This window comes from Pholcus phalangioides, unplaced genomic scaffold, assembly GCF_987345545.1.
Source record: "Pholcus phalangioides strain wild (caught in Gottingen) unplaced genomic scaffold, Ppha-v1.0 ptg000041l_1, whole genome shotgun sequence".
NCBI classification, from domain to species: Eukaryota; Metazoa; Arthropoda; class Arachnida; order Araneae; family Pholcidae; genus Pholcus; species Pholcus phalangioides.
The window spans coordinates 706555-730972 of NW_028301627.1; the positions used below are offsets into that span (position 1 = coordinate 706555).

The following is a 24418-nucleotide window of genomic DNA, read 5'->3' on the forward strand; positions in this document are numbered from 1 at the left end:
ACGTAGGTGTCGAGGAGATATGATCGAAGTGTTCAAAATTTTCAATGTGATAGATAGGATGGACCATGAACTTTTAGTACACCGCCAATCGACTGCTTTTACAAGGGGACACCAGTATCGATTGGTGAGGGACAATGCGAGGTTATGGTGTCGCAGGGAATTTTTCTCTAATAGGGTTGTTAATAAATGGAATAGCTTACCCCCGGAAGTAGTAAATTGTAACACAATTGACACGTTTAAAAAAAATACGATAAACATGTTGGGGTAAATCGAGAAGCTCTATCCATACTTAGAATAAGACAACCATAAGTATTCTTTATGGGCATTGTATAATATTTTATCATGTGTATATATTGATTATAATTTTTGTTAATTGCATTTTTAATTGGGTCGCTATATTTTTTTTTGGAAATATATGACATCCATATTTTTATGGGCATATTTTTCTCAGTCACCTCGTTGGGAATTTTGCCTGTTGTGGCCTTGTATTTGTATTTTAATTTAGATATTCACTCATAGATTACAGGAAGTGTCCCTCTTTCACGACAGCGCCGATACCGTTGTGAGAGGCTCTCTTTATGGGTGTAGGTTACGGTTCCAGGCACCCCCCTTTTTTTTAAATTATCTATTTAATGCCGTGTTCGTAGGATAGGAATTTTTTAATTCCAATAGCCGATAGCGGAGGCTGTTGACATAAGTAATGTCTCTTTTACACCAACGCCATCTTCTCCCCCACAGCAGAGGCTGTTCCTCCAGATGCCCCTTCAGCGTCTCTCCAGATAAATATAAATAAGCAAGAGAGAGAGAGACCCACAATGGTTTAGGCTTTCAGTGTATTTTTTCCTTCTGTGACAGTTGTATCTTTCTTTTCACTAGCGATAGACAAGCTAAAACATTCTCCGTTCTTTTTGGCAATAATGCATAAAGCACGTTATTGAAAAAGAAGAGGAATTTTGGATTGCAGGTGGCCTGATGGAACACATGTTGGAGTAACAACAATTAATAAGTAATAGAGAATCCGATAGTTCTACAACTTCAAGTGAGGATTCCATAGAATTGGAATCCGTAAAAAATGACTAAAACTGTACTGATAAGAAGTGGCATCGACATATATGCGTTCGGGTGGGTGAGCGACGGAAATTTCGGCAAGAAAAGTGAGTAAAAGAATTATAAATTTTTCCTATCCCGTATCATTTTTATTATTATTATTATTTGGGGCTATTCCCAAATTCAAACGTAAAAACCGGGTTAATAGGAGTTACTAAGATACCTTTCAATAAAAAAAAAAATGATTTCAAAAACCGCACTTTAATTTCTGAAAGTATCGACAATGGTTTTTTTTTTTCATTAGCTAATTTTTTGTTACTAACTGACTGCAATTTTTTCTACAAGCATTACGTTACACGTGAAAAATATTTTTATTGGCGAGAATCAGCCATACCTTACCGAGGCCGCGCATCGATACATAGGTTAAGAGGCTTTCGTTGTCATAGCAACGAATGATGCGGTTCCCTCGTAGCTTCCTCTTCACTGCAAAGTTCACCTGAAACTGACTATAGAAACGGAATTCAGGAAATAATGAAGTTCGTAAACCGACGGTTAACTCAGGAACATCATTTCAACTTTTTGCGAAGGGGTGGGGGGTGCAAAGGTATGCATATATATACAAAAAATACAGGGTTGGCTTTTTTAATGCAATAAGGCATAGCCACCCTTCAGAAACGCCTACACTTTTCAAACCATGCATGGGGTTCCCCCTGATGACGACCCATTGCATGGGTTCTATATTTCACTCTCATGTAATTAAATTTTTTTTCCTTTTTCTTAAAATAATTCTTTCTCTGTATATACAGATATTTTTTTTGAACGAACAAGTGAGCAGCACTAGCGCTTTTGTCGTTCAAAAGTTACTTTTTTCACTATCTATTCATTTTTTATCTTCATTTCTCTTGTATTTTTATCTTAGAGGAGAAATATATTTCTTCTCAATGATTTTTATCTTATTATTTGTGTGTATATATACCAATTTTAGTGTATTTTCAAAAGCCAGGGGAGCAACGGCTTATCCCTAGGGTGACCATACGTCCCGTATTTCCCGGGACAGTCCCGGTATTTTCTGTTTTTTTGACCGTCCCGACTTTTGGCAAAAGTGTCCCGGTTTTTCCCGTATTTTACACGAAGCCTACTTGAATTTTAATTGTTTATTGAAGTCAAAGATTGACATTATTTTTCAACTCATGAAATTATATTACGATAATTACAACTATATATGGGAATATTAATCTCCCACATTTGTCTTGAACGTTTGTTTTTCGTGGAATACATTTTAATCCACTGCAATTTGCAGCGATGCATCATTTCCCGCCATTGTGATTTTTCCGTAATTTCAACAATATTTGGCAACTTTGGTTGGTTTTGGCGATAATTGGTGATGTCCCGTATTTGGAATCTCAATGTCCCGTATTTTTCTTAAGGAAGTATGGTCATCCGACTTATCCCCTATGAAAAAAATAATTCTGTCCCGGGAAGTAAGGGTTTTTGTATGGTCATCAGAATTTTATATCATATCTCTGTAGGGTTTACATGCTTCATTGGTCCAACAACCAAGGAAATTATATATTAATTTCACGGTAAGGAATTTGCATGAAAGAAATTGAGAAATATATACAAAAAAAAGGGATGTAAATATTCATCAAATGACGTTTATCTAATTTTTAAACGTAAAACTGTTTTCTTTTTGGTTAATAAAAGGAAATGTCGAGAGTTTTTTCCTTGGAGTTGGCAACAAGATTCCAAACGTTTGTTGTGTTGTCTAGTTTTTCTTTTCCCCCTGCATATGTCGTGTTGGCCGGTTTTCAGTCAGCAAAAAATTCTGCTGCTGTTCAGTTTGAATTTGGTCGGACGTCGGTTTTCGGTCATGAAGAGGAAAGTTCTCTTTCTGTTCGACGTTGACGGGACGTTGACGCGATCCCGACAAGTATGCATAATGACATTTCATTCCTTCATTGTCGTTTTTTATAAATCTATTATATTTATTCCTTAATATTTTGGCACAGGGTCGCAACTGGGCGGGGGCAGTGCCGCCTTAACACATGGGCCCACCCGGGCCTACCGAGAATTTTCCACGTAAGGCCTGAAAAATCACTTGACCCGGAAAGGGGCCATTCCCATCCTTAATGCTCTTTAGACGGCCCTGGAGGGGGGGGGGGGGGCATTCCCGTCTATGATGCTCTTTCGACGGTCCGGGAGGAGGGGGGCATTCCCATCCATGATGCTCTTAAGACGACCCTGGATGGGGGTGCGAATTTCACCCCTTAACCTCTCTTTCAGCATTGCATGGGGGGAGCGCCAAAATACATGCTTTCCCCAGTTGCTTAAGCATCTAGTTATGGCCCATTTCCCACCCTTGTTAGGGCCGGGGCAGGCCCATCATCTCAACTTTTTCTGTGGGGGGGGGGGGGCATAGAACATATAATCAATATATGTATGTATACATGTTATTTCCCGAAATTAGCCAATTTGTGTATTGCCAATTTCGTTAAATACTGACCCAGCCAATATTCGGACATTCACGTAGTGGCCGGTGATCACTGGCCAAAGTCCGAAACAAAAGACGTGATTTGGGATTATTGTCAACCCCAAAGCAGAATGTGCCAAAATCTGCGACGTACGTCGCAGAACAATTTGGAAGAATTTTAAGAAAAAGTGCAAAAATGCACTATTACATGTATGGGGATTTTTACCGCAGAACATTTCGTCAGCTGATATCTCGTCGCAGAACAGTACTAAACGGCGTATTTTGGCGTATTTTTTCGTGACAATTATGTCAATAGTTATGGCAACCCATCAAACCTCTGTTACGATGTGGTAATCATTTTCTTCTCTCTCCAAAATTTGGCAGAAAAAACATGTTTATAAAATTATTTTTATAGTTTTTCTCTCAAATTTCAATTTTTTTTTCTCTCGTCACGTGGATCCAGTCCAATACAGCTGCTATGTATAGATGTGTATTACACGTTGGCTATTAAAAAAAATGTATTGGCTCATACTGGGCCATATTACTTCAGCACATCAAGCTTTGGTCAGGGATATCTGGCCATTTCACAAAATGGCCGGCCAAAGTCTAAATCATTTGGACTTTGCGAAGGTTTTTAACAACTGGCTGTTGCGAAGATACATTTCGGAAAGAGAGAAAATTCAACTGCCCCTGCGGGGAATCGAACCCACGTCCTTTCACTTTCCGGGTGAACGCCCTAGACCACTAGACTACAGAGGCACAGAATCTCTCAATCTTTCCTTGGAGCTCGTGTACACTGAAAGGGACCGTACATGGACGGCCGGCTCAGGCCAAGCTCACAACTGCTGACGTTGCCACCAGATGGCGACTTATACAAGGATGACTCACTCTCCGCTACCATACGAAGGTTTTTAACAACTGGCTGTTGCGAAGATATATTTCGGAAAGAGAGAAAATTCTCTCTTCCGAATTCTTCTCGTAGCGGAGAGTGATGTCATCCTTGTATAAGTCGCCATCTGGTGGCAACGTCAGCAGTTGTGAGCTTGGCCTCAGCCGGCCGTCCATGTGCGGTCCCTTTCAGTGTACACGAGCTCCAAGGAAAGATTGAGAGATTCTGTGCCTCTGTGGTCTAGGGCGTTCACCCGGAAAGTGAAAGGACATAGGTTCGATTCCCCGCAGGGGCAGTTGAATTTTCTCTCTTTCCGAAATATATCTTCGCAACAGCCAGTTGTTAAAAACCTTCGTATGGTAGCGGAGAGTGACATCATCCTTGTATTTGTACTTTGGCCAAAACTCTTGGCCAATTTACGAAATAGCTGGTTCCACTTTGAATAGCTAGTTCCACTGCACTTCGGCAGGCTTTGCTAATAACATATATATTTCACCCTGTTTTTCCATTTCTATTGTATATTTTAAAGCTGGGGCGGGGGGGGATTGCCACCCCTGATCTCTCGAAATGATAAGCCAGAGCATTATTTAACCATGGTTTTCATATTCAGCAGCAGTTCCCCCTTTCCCAGGATCTGTGATGGGCTTCCCTCCCCCCCCCCCCCCCCCCCAGACCAGAATTTTCATGGAAGCCCTTCTACAGTAAATTTATAGTGTGGAAAACCAGAAAATTTAAATTTAAAAAATTTGCCGCCCTGGGCTGGCTATAGCCATTTAGCCACCACCACCCCCCCCCCCCCCGTATAAATAGGCTACTGACTTTTTATGTATGTGTATAATTATGTAAGGCTTGACAAATCATTCAGTCATAGGTGGCATGACAACAAAAATTGACATTTGATTCCTAAAATTTTCTATATCATTGACAAGACCCCACTATCCCTCTATTTCGACCCATCATGGCTTGGTTCTTTTTAACAGTGGAACTCAAATCGCTCTTCATAGCAAAATTCACATTATGGGCCTTACTTTTTTTTTGTAATGTAATTTTAGTTATTAAATGATTGCAATGGAGGAAAAAAATCAATATTGATTACCTTCATCTTTTTTAGGCTATCACCAAGGACATGAAAGAGTTTTTGGACGGTCTGAAACAACGAGTCAGTATCGGATTAGTTGGTGGATCTGACATGAAGAAAATTACAGAACAAATGGGTGGACCTCAAAGTATGAGTGTTTTTCAAGGTTTTATATTGAAGCTATGATACTATTATTTGTTTGGGACACAGCATTTTGGGTAAAAAATTGCAATATCTTCTCGGTAGATTATCCGCAATCAGCAGCCTGGTTTTTGATTTTAGTTTTTTGCTTTGTAATCGTTTTCAAAGTTGACAGGGATATTCAACTGTTTTGCAAGATCAACTTCAGACATTAAAATTCTCGTCGAATACTTCTAAAATTTCCAGTTTTATTTTTAGAGAAAGTGCTTTTCATTTTCTCGTCATTACAAGCGGCAGATTTGATGCAGCCAGCAAGCAAAGCACCAAAACGAAAGAAAATTCTACAGGAAAGGATCAAAAGACCTTACTGTGTGTATGTGTGTCTTATCCACATACCTGTATCTTCCGAATTCTCACAATGTGTGTGGACTTTCTTACCCTCTGGGGATAACGCTGAAAAAATTTGGAGAAAAAAAAATTCTGAAAGAACGTATGGCCATCAAAACCTATTTTGTTCCTATTCTAAACTTCATTTCCTAATTTAAGCTCATTTATCTACTGTTCTAACTTTAGACATGATTTTATTTATTTATTTACAATAACCCCAGAAGGCATGAAATGCACTGAGTCAGGTCAAAATCCTCAATAGCAGAAGCAAATCTTGTGTAGGAGACACATACAAGTTCTGATGGAAGACTGTTCCATATTCTCGTCACACAGCATCTATATCTGTGGAAAAATCAATCCCTTTTAGCCGTTGGTATTCTTATTTGGAAGGGATGCCTACATAGGTTAACTCGCCTGTCTATGATTTCAAAGAAAGGTTTTCTCGATGGTAGATAAACAATTTAGTGGACTAGTTTGTAGCACATTGTCAGATCTGCAGCGATTCTACGCTATTCCAGCGAGAAAAGCTTCCTCAGTAGTAGCAATATGTCTACTTTATCAAATGATGGATACCTTTTTTCCGGAACTGTTGAAATAGTCATGGCTCCCACTTGTCCTACTTTTCTTACTTTTTGGTAAAATGTCCTTCTTTCTTTTTCCTACTTTTTTTACCAAGTCCTATCAATAAAATTCATGTAATTGATTTTAATTGAGCAGGGAATCATCAATGTATTGATAAATATTACAAATGTTGTAGATTGCAATTAATGATTCTGCCAAAGCAGAAATTGTATCGTTTTTAAGGTTATTTGGGGGAGCGGGTGTATGTGAACCATTTGATTGATTAATTTTTCATTTGCTTAGTTTGAGCGTTCAACAAGTATAGTAGTCATTAAAAACTTCTGTTTGGATGGAAAAAATAATTTTGTATTTATTTTATTACTTCATGGTCTTGGACAGTAACTAACATTCATCATTCAAAATTATGACACACACACATTTTGTGTGTAGGTGAAACTAGTTTGCATTACAAAACTAGTTGGATACTTAGGCCTATTTTAGGTTTGGTGATTCTGATGCTACCCAATAGCATTCAGCGGTCTTGTGCATTTTTAAGGCATGAAGAGGCATACACAATATTTACAATGCTCAGTAAAGAGCTAGAAATGAAAGGGCTTCATTTGTCAAAAACAATTACACTGGCATTGAACAGTGTAATGTAAAGAAATCCCTTTAAAAAAGAATGGCCGGTACAGTAAAAGCATCCGGTTCACCTTGACTTATTTACATCAGATCTTGTTATTTACACAATTTTCACTGTGCTTTTGAAAGTGGCCTCGAAAGAGCGTCATTCTTAAAAAACTTACATGTCTTCATGATTTGCTGTGTGCATTGTCGACAGAAAGTTGACAGATTGGATTGTGGAATACTCCAAAAAAAAAAAAAGAAAGAATGTAATAAATATTTTGAGGAGAGACAAAACAATTATCTGCGCTTTGACCAAAAAATTGTTTTTGTAACCAAGTCATTTCTGCAATTTTGCTTTGGCTTGAGTCAATCTTTTTGGTTTTTTTTCAAAAAATCAAATAAAAATTGCCTATATATCATTTTTTTTCCTTGAAAAATATCATATTAGTTCATTATTAGCCAAAATGTTTCATTTTTACCACATTTTATATCCTTGGGGTCTCATAAAAGTGGCCAGAATATATATATATATATATATTTTTCATATGAAGTATCTTAGTTATTTAAAGTTATATATAAAAGCCAAAATTTCTCATTCTTACAACATTTTCTAACCTTTGGCTATATTCTGATGCTCTAACTTTAGCAAATTCATGAATAAGGATTGCATCACACATTCAAATGTAGTGGTTTCTTTTTCACAGGGTTTCTTTTTCCCTTCACAAAGAAGCAGCTACAGTAGTGACACCATCATGCTAGGGGCAGGTGGTCCTATAATCCAATAAAGACACCAGCTGTCCTTAAAGGACAAAGACTAGTGTACTAGTAGTTACATTACCTCACATACATTTTCATTTTCTTTCCCATAAGAAATAGCAAATCTCCTACTGTATATCTCCTAGTCTTAATATTCAATAGTTGTTTTTTTTTATACTTTCTCACTGTTAATCCCAGTTAATCAAGGTTCTACTGTATAGTAGTAACAGATTTATGAAAAATAATCAGCAATATACAAGGTGATTATAATTTAAGTTTTGATTCCAAAACTATACAATAAGTACTGATCGGAATGACTTGAAAATTTGCATGGATACTCCTGAAGCAATGGAAGTTTCTTTCGCAAAAGAAAAACATGCAAAATGTGCAAGTAGATGATGCTGTACTTGGCCAGCAGTATAATCTATTTTGTGTAACCACATCATTTCGGCACATCCACAGCATCAGTGTGTGGATAGAACTTCTATCAAGATGCACATTGCAATACCAGCAAAGCAGCTGCTGAAGACCCATTTTGACAGGATGCACCTTAACCCTTGCAACTTCTGGCTGTAGGGGCACCTCAAAATGTTATGAACAGTGGTCAGATTGCAAACTTTGGTGAATTGCAATCTCCAGCACATTCCCTATATGTTAGAAGTTCCTCAGGAATATTAACGGGGGGGGGGGGCGCGTTTGGTTTAATAAAGGCTGAATTGCAAGCACATCCACATTATGATCATGGCATACTCCGATTCTGTTGTTGAACAAGAATTTTTGTGCTTTCAATCTCATAGCCAGAACACGTGGTGGACAACATATTTAACATTTCTTAAGTAAGTTGTGTAGTTATTTGTTCAATTACTTCGTTTTTTGTGATGTTTCCATAAATTATGAAATCGTGCAGTGCTATAATTAAGGTATCATTCTGCCATGACTGTAATTTTTTGAGTGAGAGTCCTGAATATTTATCAGTAAATGAGAGAAATATACTTGTGCATGGGTCTCACAGATCTAACCCGTGCAGTGCACTTGAGGGCTAAAACCCATGATTCTGAAGGCATACTGAGCCTGTGTCACTTTTTACTTAAAAAAAGGAAAACACAATATCTAATGAATAGACTATAGGATTGTTATCTTATAACTATAAGTACATCAAACTACATTTCAACTATTCAGCGAACATTTGTATAATACAAGATCACAGTTGTAACAATAGTTATACAAATACAACGCCAGAACAGGCAAAATGCCCAACGAGGTGGCTGAGAAAAAGATGCCCATAAAAATATGGATGTCAATCATGGAATGGTTTGCAGCTCTTATGTTGGCACTATATCTTTTTAATTGCAGCATAATGTCCAAAAAATTTCTTCTCAATCTGATTACTTTATGCATTCAGAGCAGTAACTAGAAATAGAAATTGTCAACTGGGGCAGGTATTGATTTCAGCCCCCTTTTCTGATAATTTTGAAGGAGTAAAGAGTAAACTGCGTTTTTTCTGGCCCTGGGTATCGGAACCCATGCCCTATCCTTGTTGCAGCCCTGTATATATTTATACTATTTTGTGACTCGATTGTCTTAATGAATCATTTTTCAAATTTAATATTGCATTGATGTTTTCATTTTAGCGACTTCAGAATATGATTATGTTTTTGCTGAAAACGGGCTGGTCGGTTACAGAAACGGGACCCTACTACCTAGTCAGGTATGTGTTTCCTAAAGACCTACATACAAATTTACATAGTCGGCAAACATTTTCCAAACTTATCTATCTGAAATCGCTTGTGAATTTTCTGAATAGCTCAAAACAAATTCAACAAGCACATTTAAAACTTTGAAGGTTTGCAGTACTGGCAATATATATATATATATATATATATATATATATATATATATATATATATATATATATATATATAAAGCATTTGCCATTCCCACATAAAAACATGGAAGACAGGTAGCAGCACGAAAACAAGTCTAATGCTGGCACCAACATAATCACCATCAGGGCCATGCATATATACACACATAACACATTCTCACTTGTGCCAGTTTGTTAGAAATTCCACAGAAGAATGTGTATGAGGTGCATGGATGTCTAGTACAGTAAAACCCTCTTAACAGACACCCCTAAGATGCGGTCACCCCTCTTTTACGGCCAAATAATTTCCCATTATCCCATTATAAACTGTATGCATTTCAAGCCCCTGATTAATGGTCACCCCTCTGTTAGATTTTACTGTAATAGTAGTGGTATAAACAGTGTGAACTACTAATCTGCCAAATGAAAGTGGGTGACAGATGAGACAAATGCACCTGAGGCGAGGTGGCAAGATGCTAGTCTACCATCATCAAGGTTGCTGTCATGGTCAACCCCAAGTTCAAACCTGAGGGAGGATATAGATATTTTCCCTAAGGAGCTTGAAGCGACTACAGATAGACAGTGTCTTCATTTCCAACTCAACTCATTAATGGCAGTAAATTGTGATATGGCCAGAGTTGGTATTTGGTGAAGTAGTAGTAACAGCCCAAGTGGAGCATAAAACATCACAGCAATGCTGTTCTATGTCTATCAAGTTATGGTGAATAGAATAAAAATGTGTCAAATTCATAAAAAAAAACTTTGTGAAGTTTCTGAAAGACCTTCACACAAACTAAGCACATAATTTGGGAAAGAACGGGAAAATTTCTATAAGGTGACAACATTTCCTCTAAATATCTGGATTTAATGGCAAGCTACAAGCACAAAGATTGGTGAAGTGAAAAAATTGGAATTATTGCCAAAATCTATAACTGCAGATTCCGCAAACACCCTTCTAGCTGTAATTGGTCAGATTTACTAAAAAAACTTGTTCATTCCAACAGCTTTCAAAAGAGCCTACAGTAAATTGATGTTCTAGTTCAGAAGAAATTTAGCCTTTTGTTCGTAACACATCACTGAAATCTGCATTCGTAGACATTTGACAAACATTCAGAATAGGTGGCTACAGATTTTGGTGATAATTTTGTACTTTTTCAATAATTCAGCGCTTGTAGCTCGCCATTGAATCCAGATATTCTGATGAAAATGGTGTCGCCTCATAAGATTTTTTCCTGCTTTTTCCACATTATGTGCTTAGTTTGTGTGTTACTTCTTTCAGGAATATCTCACAAAAATTTGAGGGTTTTTTCCCTTCACATTTGACGCATTTCCCTTCTATAATCCATTATCCACCATGCCTCGGAAACAGTTAGGGATATGACAGGGTTGCTATGCTGTTTTATGCTCCACTTGGCCTCGTCTATTATCCACTTTCATTTGGCAGATTAGTAGAAGTTCACCCTGCATAGTATACTCTATTGTCTTGCATGTAATCCTTGGATTATATGCTAAAAAAACATGAACAATTTCTCAATGCAGTATATATTCTGTTGCTTTTTTTCTCTGTAGCCTTTTTTCTTCTGAAACAGAGGGGCGTCAGTTCAGCCAAAATTCAGTTTTGTTTTTTCTGGACTATTCACAAAATTCCATACCTGATAAATGGATCCTTCACAAAATACAAGAGAGAGAGAGATCTACAGTTTTTTATGTAACAAAAAATGCAACAAATAACACGTCTATTCCTTATGATTTCAATAGTACCAAATGAAGTGTGCATAGGCTGATTATAAGCCATTGCAGACTGCTTGATAAAATTCTTATATCACAAAGTGGCCAAATTTACATCTGCAGATTATACTGCAATTCAAATTTGAGGCAAATACTGATGCATGGTGCCTTCTCGATTTGTTATTGTAGAGTTCCCTCCATACTCAAGATGAGTATAGAAGTTTATCATCACTTTCTCTGAAGAGAAAGGTTTCTGACTCATAGTTAGAAAAATTAATGGCAGATTGAAGCACTAGCACAACACAGGCATGAGACAGAAACAAACTTCACGTCAGGTTCATTACACATACATACACTTTCCAACATATACCAACTCGTTAGAAATCCCGCAGAGGAATATGGACGAGGTGCACGTCTGGTAGATAGATTTATTTGTACAACAACACAAGTGAATACAAAAAACCAGGGATTAATACCCAGCATTATCTTATACATACAATATCGACAAAATCATTAATTAATTAGGCAAAGACAAAAGAAAAGTCAGATTTATGGAGGCGAGTAAGCAATTCACATAAACCAATGTTAATGAAAAAAAAACTTGGTCATGATTATTATTGTCTGAGTGTCGTTGAGCTGGCAGAGGCGAGGGCATTTGGATGCCCTGACTACTTTACCGCATACCAACTCCAGTCATACGTCACCATACGGCAATTTCCGACCAGTAGAGTAGTATAGGAAATGAAGGCTCCATCCATCTGTGGTCGCCCCAGGCTCGGTAGGTAAAGAACTTGCTTTTGACGTTCTATGCCCAGACTTGAACCCTATATGCCCTGACTGGTTCCCACTGCCATGCTTGGCAACAATGAACTCCAGGATTAAGAGGTCTTAAAATGTTAAAAATTAATTTAGCCAAAAGAAAGAAAGGCAATATTTTTTCTCAATTTCCAGCATTATTCATGACTTCATTCCAAAATAGATATTGAACATGTTTTGCGATATTTATGTTAATTAGTAAGATCGTTTCTATTGAGTAACCAGGTTTTTAAACGTTTCCTGAAAATTGAAAGGCTATTTAAGATTTCTGAGTTTGTTCCACATCACCGGACCAACAAAATTTAGACTGCATCTCATATATTCAGATTTGATTTGGAGTGGGATAAGTATGTTATGATTCCTTGTGGCGTAGTTATGTTGAGAGTTGTTGCATATGATGATGTCATGATATCTACTCATTTTAATTCGTTGAAACATTATTATACATATCTTCAAGGCTACTATCCACAACCAGAAGATTAGTTTCATTTGTGTTAGGGTGATTATTTTGGTTATGAGATCATGATCCCATTTCCAAAGAGAGTTTCAAGAATCGGTGCTGGATTCTGCAAAAATGATCAAAGCAACTGTGATTAGGATTACCCCACACAGATATACAATAATTAATGTAAGATTGAGCATGTGAATGTGATAAAGCATTGAAGAAACTTTTTTGTTCATATAATTTTTGTTATGATAAACTCCACATATTTTTCTGAGATTGATGCAAAGGTTATGTATATGAATTGGCGAACTCAGATTATGTTGCAAGGTGATTCCAAGAAATTGAGAGAGTATACAAGTCGGTGGCAATGAACGAATGAATGCCAGAACTTTGCCACTGGACTTATCCCGTTGCCGAGATCTCTTCCAACCCAACTTTGTGGCAGAGTTTGGAACACTTTATTTTGTGTCAAAAAAGGAAAAAAAAATTTACAACATATTTTCCCTGGACAATTGGGTACTGTCATGATTAACAAATTTTGTGATTGCAGACAAGATGGGGTTGAGAGTTGGAGAAAAGTTTCAGGGTTTTGTTAAGACGGATGAATGTACACATGTTAGGATGGAGGTATATTTTAAAAGCAATTGGAGGGGGCCCCATGCCATCTCATCTGTTATCTTACACTTGCCATATTATATACACAGGATACAAAAAAAAATGAAATAAGAATTTTATTGTGAAATATAAAATATCCATCGGAGCGAGTATTTTATATTTCACTCCGATAAATATTTTGTATTTCACAATAAGATTCTCATTCCACGAATCATTGGCAATGTCTTCAAAATTTATAATATGTGGTAGCATAGAACAGCATGCACTGGGTTTTAGAGAGATTAAATTTCAAATTATGACTTTAACCATGAAATATATGATGGGGGAATAAGTTGAACATTTCTGTGGGGAGTATCAATATCATAATGTCGGAAAAGAAGAGTCGTGTCGTCATCATACATGTGAACTTGGACAGAATTATTCACCTTAAAAACATCATGAACATCAAAAATAAAAAGTAACGGTCCTAAAATCAAGCCCTGTGGTGCACCAATTTTAATAGGGAGGCAGCCTGACGAGATGTCCTGAATAAACACATATTGCACAAGATAGCTGAGGCACGACTTCAGCAAACTATGGGCAGGCCCACGTATATATTATACAGTTTTTCTAACTGAGTGTATAATTATACAGTTTTTCTAACTGAATACCCTACAGAACTATCAAATGCCTTGGATAAATAGACGAACACCCCCAAGGTAAATTGACGATTGCAAAGATTTTTTCGAACATCTTCCAGAAGCCCATGAATAGCAGTTTCAGTCAATCTACCCTTACGATATCCATTTTGGTTGTGATGGATTAGATTGCATTTTCCAAAGAAATTATTAAGCTGTAGAGCAATGATTTTTTCAAAAATTTTAGCAATAGGAGATTGCACACTGGTCTGTAGTTACTCATAACTGAAGAATCACCTATATTCTTGTAGATTAGAGTAATTTTGGCAAGCTTAAGTGTCTTGGGAAAAACTGAATTGGTGATGCAGCAATTAAAATGGTTGAGAGAACATCAATCACACATTTTATGGCTTTTGGCATTAAGCCGTCAGATCCTGAGCCTATGTCATATCTTATCTTGGATGCTTGCACAAATTCTTGAGTACTGATCATTGGAAAATAAATACTATGACTGTTGGAATTTCAGATATGTGCACCTTTTTGAGCCGAATTACAGTTTAGTAATAGATTAGAGTCAGTAAAGACACTGTTAAAACCATTTGCTATCTCTAGAATCATTGGTAGTGTTGTTGTTGATTGAAATAGAGGTGTAGTGGGTGCTGTGTGAGTGAGTTTACCTGTCAAAAGTTTAACACTAGTCCAAACTGTTTTACTGTCATTATTAGAGCCCGGAAGTTCAGGAAAAATGCCATAAATGCCTATTTTCGAGCTTTTTTTTAAAAATGCCTTTTATGAACTTTTTCTTAATGAAAATTAACTTTTTATTTCACATAAATGCTTATTTTTACATAGTTTTAAGTTTATTGGTGCATTTCAGAGGCCATGATATGCAAACTTGGATATTTTTAGCATTCAAGAAGCAAGAAGTGCTTTTTAAAAAATTTTCCCAAGCTCTCAGTATCAATAATCATCAGAAAATCTCCCTCCACCCCAATCCTTCCAGCCCCATTTAAACGCAAATACATGATCTGAGAAATAGGAAACTTGTTATTGCCATGCATTAACTTTGATTTGACCAGATGATGTTAGACGTGAATAATTTTGTTTCAGATGAATGCAGCCCACTTTTAGAAAAGCAGAGGAAAATTAGAAATTTGTTTCTCCACATGCTTCACATTATATGTCTGGCTCAGGCATTGGACAGCATTGTATGTGTATAGTTGACTGATGATCCCAAGAGGTCACCAGTTGACATCAGGACTCACACAAAGCTAGGTAGAAGAACACAGAGCTCTGGGGGGCTCCCCATGTTGTTTTGATTTTGCTTTTTTTTTACCCTATAAATGCACTGCAAACAACCATAGCTATTTATTTTATTTTTTATTTTTGTATTTGATTAAATTGACCAGAGTCGCCCTCAGGGGTATGCGACAAATGTGTCCACACAGGGCCCCATTCTTGGAAGAATCCTGCATACGTATGAGGGAATATAAAAAAAGTAAATTTTTTTACAAAAACAGAACAAGGTAGCTATGTTTAGACTATAGAAGTGAGAGTGATTGTTTCAAATAATTCAAATAAACAGGAATTATTTGCAACTCTAAGGCACCCACAAAATCATTTTCTTTTCAGGCTCACCATCTGGTGATGGTGGCCCTGAAATTGTGACCTGAGGGACCTCAAATACTTTATTTTCAGTTGAAATCAATTTTACTTGGATAATAATGCAGTTATTATGAACCATAATTAAAACAGTAGACGGATTAAGTGCAACCTATTTTTCAACTAGTTTTTGGACCCTTAATACCTTAGTTTTTAGTTATATTTCCTTTTTTCCAGAGTCCTTTTTCAGTGCCTATTTCAGGTAATTTAAGTGCCATTTTACCTGCCTATTTCAACCATTTTTAGTGCCTAAACTTCCGGGCTCTAGTGATTATGCTCAAAAGCTGAAATAGGAAAGTTGCATTTAGTACATTTTATTTCAATATTTAGCTTATTTCTAAATCTGGAAATCCCTTAAATCTTCGACACTACGAATTCTAATGAAATGGCGGAAAATTTTGTTTTTCTTTCCAATTGTCTTGTATATGTGCCGATTCATCCATGGTTTTTTCCATTTATTGTGAACCCTATACTGTATCAGCGAAAAAGAATCATTATGAATGTTACATTATTGTTATTATTATCCAGGTTTAGCACAAATTTATTATAAGTGATCTCTAGGTCGCTAATGTCAACAGTATTTATCCAATCGATAGCACTTACTTTATCTCTAAAACTAGAAATTAAATCAGGATTGAATTTACAGTAGAAGTATGAGGAATGCTGCTGTTTTTTTTTTTTTTTTTTATGATCCTTGCAATTAGCAAAGTATTGCTGCAAACACAATTTCTGCCCACATGGTTTTTGCTTTCTACCATGGGAAAAACTTGCCAAACTGAAAGTAAATTTTTGAAAATAAGGTTATAAAGGTTATAACCCACTTAGTGGATTAACTTTGTGTAAAAACTAAGGTGCTCTATTTTAATTGACATGTAAGCTTTGAGTATATATACAGGAAATACTATTATTATTTTCTTTTAATGTATATTCTCTTTTATAGAACATACTAACTCACATGGGTGAAGAAAAACTTCAGACGTTCATCAACTTCTGCTTGCATTACTTGTCACAGATAACTCTGCCCGCGAAAAGGTATGTTTTAACACTTCCGTACGTGAAAAAACTTTCTGCATTTTCTCTATCAAATTCTTATGAATGAAAACATGCATGTGTATAAAGTCTTTCTTTTATAGCAAACATAAAATCTAATTTGCGATTAACCTGAACCCTCATTTGCCATGCTAAGAAATCTGTAAGCCAATCAACCTATCAAAGATCTGAATCATTTAAACCAAGCCCTCCAATCAAACTGATATATATTCCATGAGAGCAAGAGAGTTATCCATTCCAGAAGATTCGATGCAAAATCTCAGGGTGTTCCAGACAAGCTGAGCACCCTGAGCTTTCTTCCCATACATGGAAAAATGTTACTAATCGAATCTGTTCCATATTTCAGAAGCATAAACATTTCTACGATCTTCAAACCCGCTCAAACAATAGACACCTATTTTTGATGGACCCTTGGGACCCATTCTCATCAGCAGGAGTTTACAGTATCCCATGTTCGTATGGATCCATCTACATTAGAAACACTTTGCGCTCCATAAAAACAAACATATCCAAACACCAATGCCACTCTTGCCAGCAGCAAATGGAAGAAATCTGTTGCTGAATATGCCTTTCTCAAAGACCTGATATCCACTTCAAAGAGACCAATATCCCTCTTTCAAAATGCATTTTTGCACCTGGCTGAACCACGAAGAAATAGTGATTTCAAACACAAACATTTATACAGAATGAAAACATGGGAAAAACATTCAGAAAAGATGGGAAAACTTTAAGAGGTGAGAGTACACACCAATACAAACAATTGTTATCAAAGAATGCATGGTCTAAAATGAAACGCACTAGCGCGTTTCAAAGCGTCCACTCTACAAATGTTAAAATGGCATTCCTGTTGAAATTTATTGGGACAAAAACAACACCATACATGCATGCAAATGTAACCTGGAGAAGAAGAAACCACATGCAAATCTGCATCACAGTGAATAAAAGGCGTGAATGCCAGCCCTGTGAAGTTATTCCAGCGTGTAACCATTCTAACAGTTGTAACATGGAATAATGGCGCACTTTAGTAATACTGAAAAAGCAGACATGCATTTCAGTATGAAAATAAATAGTGTATTTCCCCATGTTACATTTACATGCATGGTGTTCTTTTTCCCCCCGATAAATTTAACAAGAATGTCGTTTTAACGTTTGTGATGCAGCCATTTCAAAACCCACTAGTGCGTTTGCATTTCACGTTAGACCATGCATTCTTGGATGACAATTGTCACCCAAGAACCACCACCACCTCTTAAAGTTTTCCCCATCTTTTCTGAATCACCCTGTCTAGGATAGAAGGAGGACTACATTTGAGTAAAACATGGCATACAGCAATACAGGAAATTAAGACAATTGTAATTGTTTTGTGTAATTTGGAATATAATACTCGGAATACAGCCGAATCCCGTTTTAACGAATACCATTATAGCGAAAATATAGTTTTAACGAAAACTTTTCTAATCCCCCAGATAAGTTTATATGAAAACAATGTGAAAACCTGGAAATCCTTTATAACGAAATTTCGTTATAATGAAGTGATTTCTCCGGTCTCTTGGAGTTCATTGTAATGGGATTCGACTGTATATACAAAACATAAGCCGCTTCAAAAAATTGCCTGTAGATTACATCAACTCCTTTTAATTCAATTTAAAAAAACAACCAATATCTGTCAAGTGTTTAACAGAGTTTTATTTTGTGAAAGAAACATTATTAGAGAAAATAATCATACCTTGTACTGTGCCTATTGTTTGATCAACTTGTATTATTTATGTATATTTATAATGCTGTGTATTGTGTTTCAATAGCACGTGTTTGCCAACGACAACATTATTTGTGGTTTGATCCTGGACAGATCATATATAGATCTCTTGGGTCTATTATGGATATTTGCTTTTGATTTCCTCCCCCCCCCCCCATCCCACTGTGTTGTTTTCCCTTCTTCATGTTTTGTCTTCCCCCTGCTTTGTATGGTTGGTGTTTATAAATTCTATTTTAAAATATAAAAAAAAAACTCATTCTCACGTTACTTACATGTACGAACATCTTGACGTAAAATCTGATGAATCTAGTTAACATAAGTATTGCCATGTGAGTAGAGGACCTAGGGGCTTTTCTTAGAACCTGCATAATATACACTAGTGGTTCCCAAACTGTGACCCCCCCCCCTATAACCTATGTATGTCACATGTGGTACATAGTTCCTTTGTTTTAATTGTATAAAAAGTATTACATGCATGTGTTCATGTTTAATTTTGTTCAGAGGCAACTTCGTAGAGTTCCGCACTGGGTTGATCAACATCTGTCCTGTCGGAAGGAGCTGTAGTCAAGAGGAAAGAGATTCGTTCGAAAAGTATGACCAAGTAAGATAACTCATTAATTACCATTAATGAGTTGAATAAAACAATCAATCTTTTATACATTTATTTCTTGCATTTCTTTTTTTCTGTGATATATATTCATACATGATATATATTCATTGAAATAGGAACATAAAGTTCGAGAGAAGTTAGTAAGAGCTCTGAGAGAGAAATTTACCGATTTGGGCCTGGCTTATTCAATAGGTATATGTATACTTATTTTATTTTGCAAATTTTTAATGATGATTACAAATACATGCTTTTGAAATCAATATATTATGTCATGTAAGCTCACCGGACAAAAAATTAGTCACCCCTTGAGAAATCATGTAAATTCTGTGTAACTCCGCCTCTGGCCTTGATTAGTCCAAAAGGTTCTGCATATACGTCACATCCAGTTTAAGCCACTCACTGAGGATTAGATCAAGAAGATCCACAAAATTGAAGGGGATGCCGATTTTGTATTAATGCAGATTGCACATTAAGATGAAATGCTTCCTTGGGCCTTCTGTGCACTCGACACTGTTCGTTATTTGAATAAAGGCAAAACAGTGATTTGCCATACCACATTACATGCCGCCAGTCAGCTACTGTCCACATTCTGTAATTTCTGGCTCATGGAAGATGTGCCTATGTGAGCAATGTCTTCTTACGAGGTACCCGACTCCAAATTGTTTTTGCATGCAGTTCCCATCACAATGTTCTCTCACAAACAGGTTGGGATAGACCTTCATTCACTGACTGCAGCAATTTCTGTCAGGTTTGGAAGCAATTTTGATTCACAAGCCGTGAAACTCGTCTCTGGTCACTTTCAGTTAGGATATTTTTCTGACCACAGTTTTGGTGTTGTGTTTCATTGCCATGTGTGTGTTACACCAGTTCTTGTTGACACTTAAAACAGTCTACTGCAACAAACAAACCCAGCAACTTCACTCACCGTATGGCCATGGGCACAGCCAAACAAAATTGTACCTTTTTGCCACTCTGTCACATCCTTGCATTTACCCATCTCTTGGCAAACAATTCCCGCTTGAAACAAAAATTTCTCACTCATTATATTATCACGTAGAGTAGGGTTTTTCAACTTTTGTTCCATGAGAGCTTTATTAGGGTACCGCAGAATCAAATGTGATGGAACCCTGATTTTTTTCTGAAATTTTTCTTGATACTGTTTCACCTAAAGCAGTTTTCATAAGAAGACTTCCTAGGAATTTGTATTCCCGAAACTCAAGACCTACATGCATAAGGGTCTTCCTCCAAAGATGCGGAACTTAAAAAAAATTTTTTTACATTCTGTGCCCCCCCCCCCCTTCTTCAGATGGCTAATTGAGCTTTATGATGTCGGATTCTTATCACTTTTCTAAATACCAAATTCTAAATAGCAATTGTAATAAAACAGAGAAAAGGAAAAGTTTCTCTTTCCAGCTTGTCTGAGGTCATTTTTTCCCATTCTACAGATTCTTTACCACAAATGGAAGCTTATTTATACAACGTTCAAGAGGCCACGTCAAAACATTGTATATGGGCGAAAATCGCACAACTGATAATACTTCGCTGAAAATGATCTCTCCCCGCCCCATAGACCTCAAAGAAAATATCCCAAATTCAATGATTTTAATTTCATTTTGTTTGTTATATAATAATCTTTCTTGAGGTTATTCCTAACATTAAATTTTTCAAAATCATATCATAAATTACTTAAATAACTGTACTTTGCATTACATCACCTCACTGTTGCTTAAATCTTGAGTATTATTATATTGATCTCTTGAAGATTTGAAAGAAAAAAACGTAATTTCCACTTTAACAGGAAAGTTATTGTTTTTCATATCTAAAAGCGCAGCAGATAATGAATCGAATCTAGCTTTTCAAAAGTTGTCTAAAAGAAAATAACAGAAATACTAGACATTAATGTCTCAAACCATGCGTCGCGGATCTCAGGGGCATCGCCAACCTTTGTTAAGGATGTCGCGGCTAGCTGTCTCCTTTGCTGATTGCCTTTTTAGTGCTTTGAGTGGGGGGGGGGGAACTTTCTTTTAAGACTATTCTGTTCAGGGGGATGGGACTTAAGGGGTTCTAACTGGGGAGTCTGGTGTCCTGGGGGCCAGACTGGAGGAAGTGCAAATTTCACCCTTTAGCCTTAGAGTAATTGAAGTTTTTTCCACTCATAAATGTCCTGTTGTCTCCTTTTTCTTGCTCCCATCCTGGTCTGTGAGGGACATTTGAACCACATGAGAAGAGCTCGAGAAAGCATTGACATTGAACTGCATTTTTCCTTTTCCCAGCTAGTCTTTTGTTTAATGTTGAATGGAAAGTGAAAGAGAAACTTCCCACAACTGACCATCATTTTATGTGGGTGAATTTACTGAAAATTAACACATAATGGCTCTCAATCTCCAATCAGTGCCAGTTATGTAACATCACGTCACAGGCAAACTTTGAGCATGTTCCAGAAAAAAAAGCTACATGGGGGGGGGGGGGTCTCAATTGCTAAATACTGACCATCCTTTTACTTCATGTTTTATGTTTTGCTCAAGTTGCAATTTTTTGCTCGTCTGAGACAATGATTTCAGTTTGTGCTGAAATCGGAATAATTTATAATCTTCATATTTACTATAGCTGGTGTTGACCAGGAAGGGGGGATTTCCTCTTCCTTTGACCTCTCATTCTATATTTGGGGTGAGAATAGTGATACTGTGTATTAGTTGTCATGATTAAAAACCGTGTGGGTATTTGTGGAATACTACTTACAAGTAGTATTCCACAAACATATTTCACACATAGCTGTGGAATATGGTAGCCAGGTCTATAAGATATTTGCAAACTGTGCCACAAGATGCTCAGAGATGTAGTGTGTTTGATGCCCTATTTTGTTTTCTGATACAAGAACTATTACAAAAACAGTGCCATGATGATCAAACAGTAGATCACGATTGAGGAAAGTCTGCAAACCGAACAGTTGGAGTACAAACCTCTCAGTTAGAAACACAAAAAAAAGCCGTTCGGAATTGGTTGTGAACTGTATAAGTAATGGTCTAATTAGTTCTATTGCATAGAAAATGAAGATGGTGGAGAAAAAAAGATTAAAGAGCATGTTTTTCATTATTCTGAAGCTAAATCTATGTGTATAACTAGAATGACCAAATGAAAAAAAAAAACCGGACATTTCATTGAAGCAGGGCCTATAGCTTAAATACGCATTCATGATTCAAAAATTTCAAAGTGAGTTTTTTTTAGCAGGCTTGACAAAATTAGCATTTTTACTAAAACGATGAAATAGCCAAATATTATAAAAAATAATTCTGTCCTGTAAAATATAGGTCATATGGTCACTCTATATGTAACTCGAATATATGTATATATTTTTAGATACTTTTTTATCTACTACAAGTTTCGATTCTTATTCTGCAGAACAAATGTAGACTTTTGGGTTACCCTGTATATTGAAGAAATATGAAAAATTTGTTAAGGGTTCCGCGCAAGCTTTCATGTTGGAAAACCCTGATGTAGAGGCATTGAGCATATGACTTGACCATTGTGCTATCTATACCGGTTTAACACCTATGTGTTTGCATGCCACTGTGACTAATTTTCTGTCCAGTGAGCTTATTGTTTACATTGTAATAAAGCTTTTCATATCTAACCAATCAATTCAAATGCTCTGGGAAACCCACACTGAATGTTTGATTTTTTTTCATTCCAGGAGGCCAAATTAGTGTTGACTGTTTTCCGTCTGGATGGGACAAGACGTACTCTCTGTCGGTGATTGAGAAAGACAACTTTGACGCCATACATTTTTTTGGTGATAGAACGTTCGAAGGTGGTAACGATTACGAGATTTTCAATGACCCGAGAACTATAGGTCATAGTGTGAGCGGCCCGGAAAATACAAAAGTTATTGTGACTGAAGTGTTGTCATCATTGTGATGTCTCGAAATACGTGTATGTACGTAACGTTTTATGTTGTCTGATATTTCGCTTTGCTGGCAACTCTTAGGCGTTTAATAACTTGAAATCAAATGAACAAAAGCACCATATGCTTTCGTAGATACATTTGTTAAGAATTTTGGAATTTGTTGATTTGTTCATTATAAATACTTTCTTATAAATTTTTTTTTTATTTATGGAATCACAATCGTGCATTCATTACTCGAGTGCCTTTATTATGCGATGAATATGATACGATATCTTGTATTCATGAGATGCATTTTGCTCTCAAGCTACCATTATGGCAATAAAAATCTCTATGGCACGTGTCTATTAAGGATGCCCGTATTAACATATGCAAGCAAAAATAGCACATGATCTTAGTTTTGCAAACTTTTGGGTATCGCCCTAACATAAATTTGTTTTTGGTGGAATAATGCTAATTACTTGGAATAATGATAATACAGTTGCCACCACTTTTAAGAATCATTGGCTATTAGCAGGGCCATCTTAAGAGTATCATGGGCCCCAGGCCAATTGATTTTTCTGAGGCCCTACCGAACAACTTCTCGAAAATTGCAACCAGATCTCATTTTTGTGAGGCCCCTCTTCGCTTGAGGCCCCCAGGTACCACCATGCTTGGGTGGGCCCATGCCTTAAGACGGGACTGGCTATAAGAATCAAATCAGTAAAATCAAAAGCTGTTTTATCATAGGACAATCATTGATTATAAGAATCAGGTTTTTGCTTACAAGAATCATTCCCTCCCCAAAAAAACTGCCACTGTTCATTTCAGAGGTAAGAAACTGTAGGATATATCCATTGCTCACAATGTTATTAGGAGGCTACTTATCATTACTTTTACCTTTGTAGTAATTGCCCCAGTATTGACCACTATCCGTATAAAAATAATTCAAAATGCCAATTTGTAAATTTTTAGTTTTTTATGATAATTCAATGCTCGTTGCAACATTGTTCAGCTGGAATGCATCGTAATTATGAACCCACTTGTTGTAAATTGTGTTGTTCAACTTCTGGAAACTGATTTCTTCAGAACAGTTTCTTCTAACAAATTCTAATGAAAATATATTCCGCTACTACCAGATGATCAGGAAAATTTGGAAAAAATGTTTTGTAACTGATATGATATTGGTAACTGTTCCTGATCTACAGGAACAGTTACCGATTTTGAGCACGGTCAAGAAATTCTACAGTGTTGTCAGATTTTAGAACGATGGAGTAATGTAGCAGCTAAGACTAATTATATGTATGTATGTATTAATCCTATGTGGTGAATATTGATGATTAACCATTTAAAGGCCAATGTTCTAAATGGAACATAGTTTTTATTTACAGAAGTATCAGATAAAAATTGAATCAAACA

The 24418-nt window shown here is 36.5% G+C and overlaps 1 protein-coding gene and 1 non-coding gene across 2 annotated transcripts; one reads left to right on the forward strand and one right to left on the reverse strand.

Moving 5' to 3' along the window:
- Positions 1 to 2781: 2781 nt before the first annotated feature.
- Positions 2782 to 23365, forward strand: Pmm2 (phosphomannomutase). The gene is made up of 7 exons (XM_089254410.1): positions 2782 to 2977; positions 5518 to 5632; positions 9588 to 9664; positions 16644 to 16735; positions 19011 to 19110; positions 19236 to 19311; positions 22811 to 23365. The coding sequence occupies exons 1-7, from the start codon at positions 2837 to 2839 to the stop codon at positions 23032 to 23034; spliced, it is 825 nt and encodes a 274-aa protein (XP_089110536.1). The 5' UTR covers positions 2782 to 2836; the 3' UTR covers positions 23035 to 23365.
- On the reverse strand, positions 4203 to 4276 carry TRNAS-GGA (transfer RNA serine (anticodon GGA)). The gene has a single exon. It is a non-coding gene; the product is annotated as a tRNA-Ser (tRNA).
- Positions 23366 to 24418: the final 1053 nt, after the last annotated feature.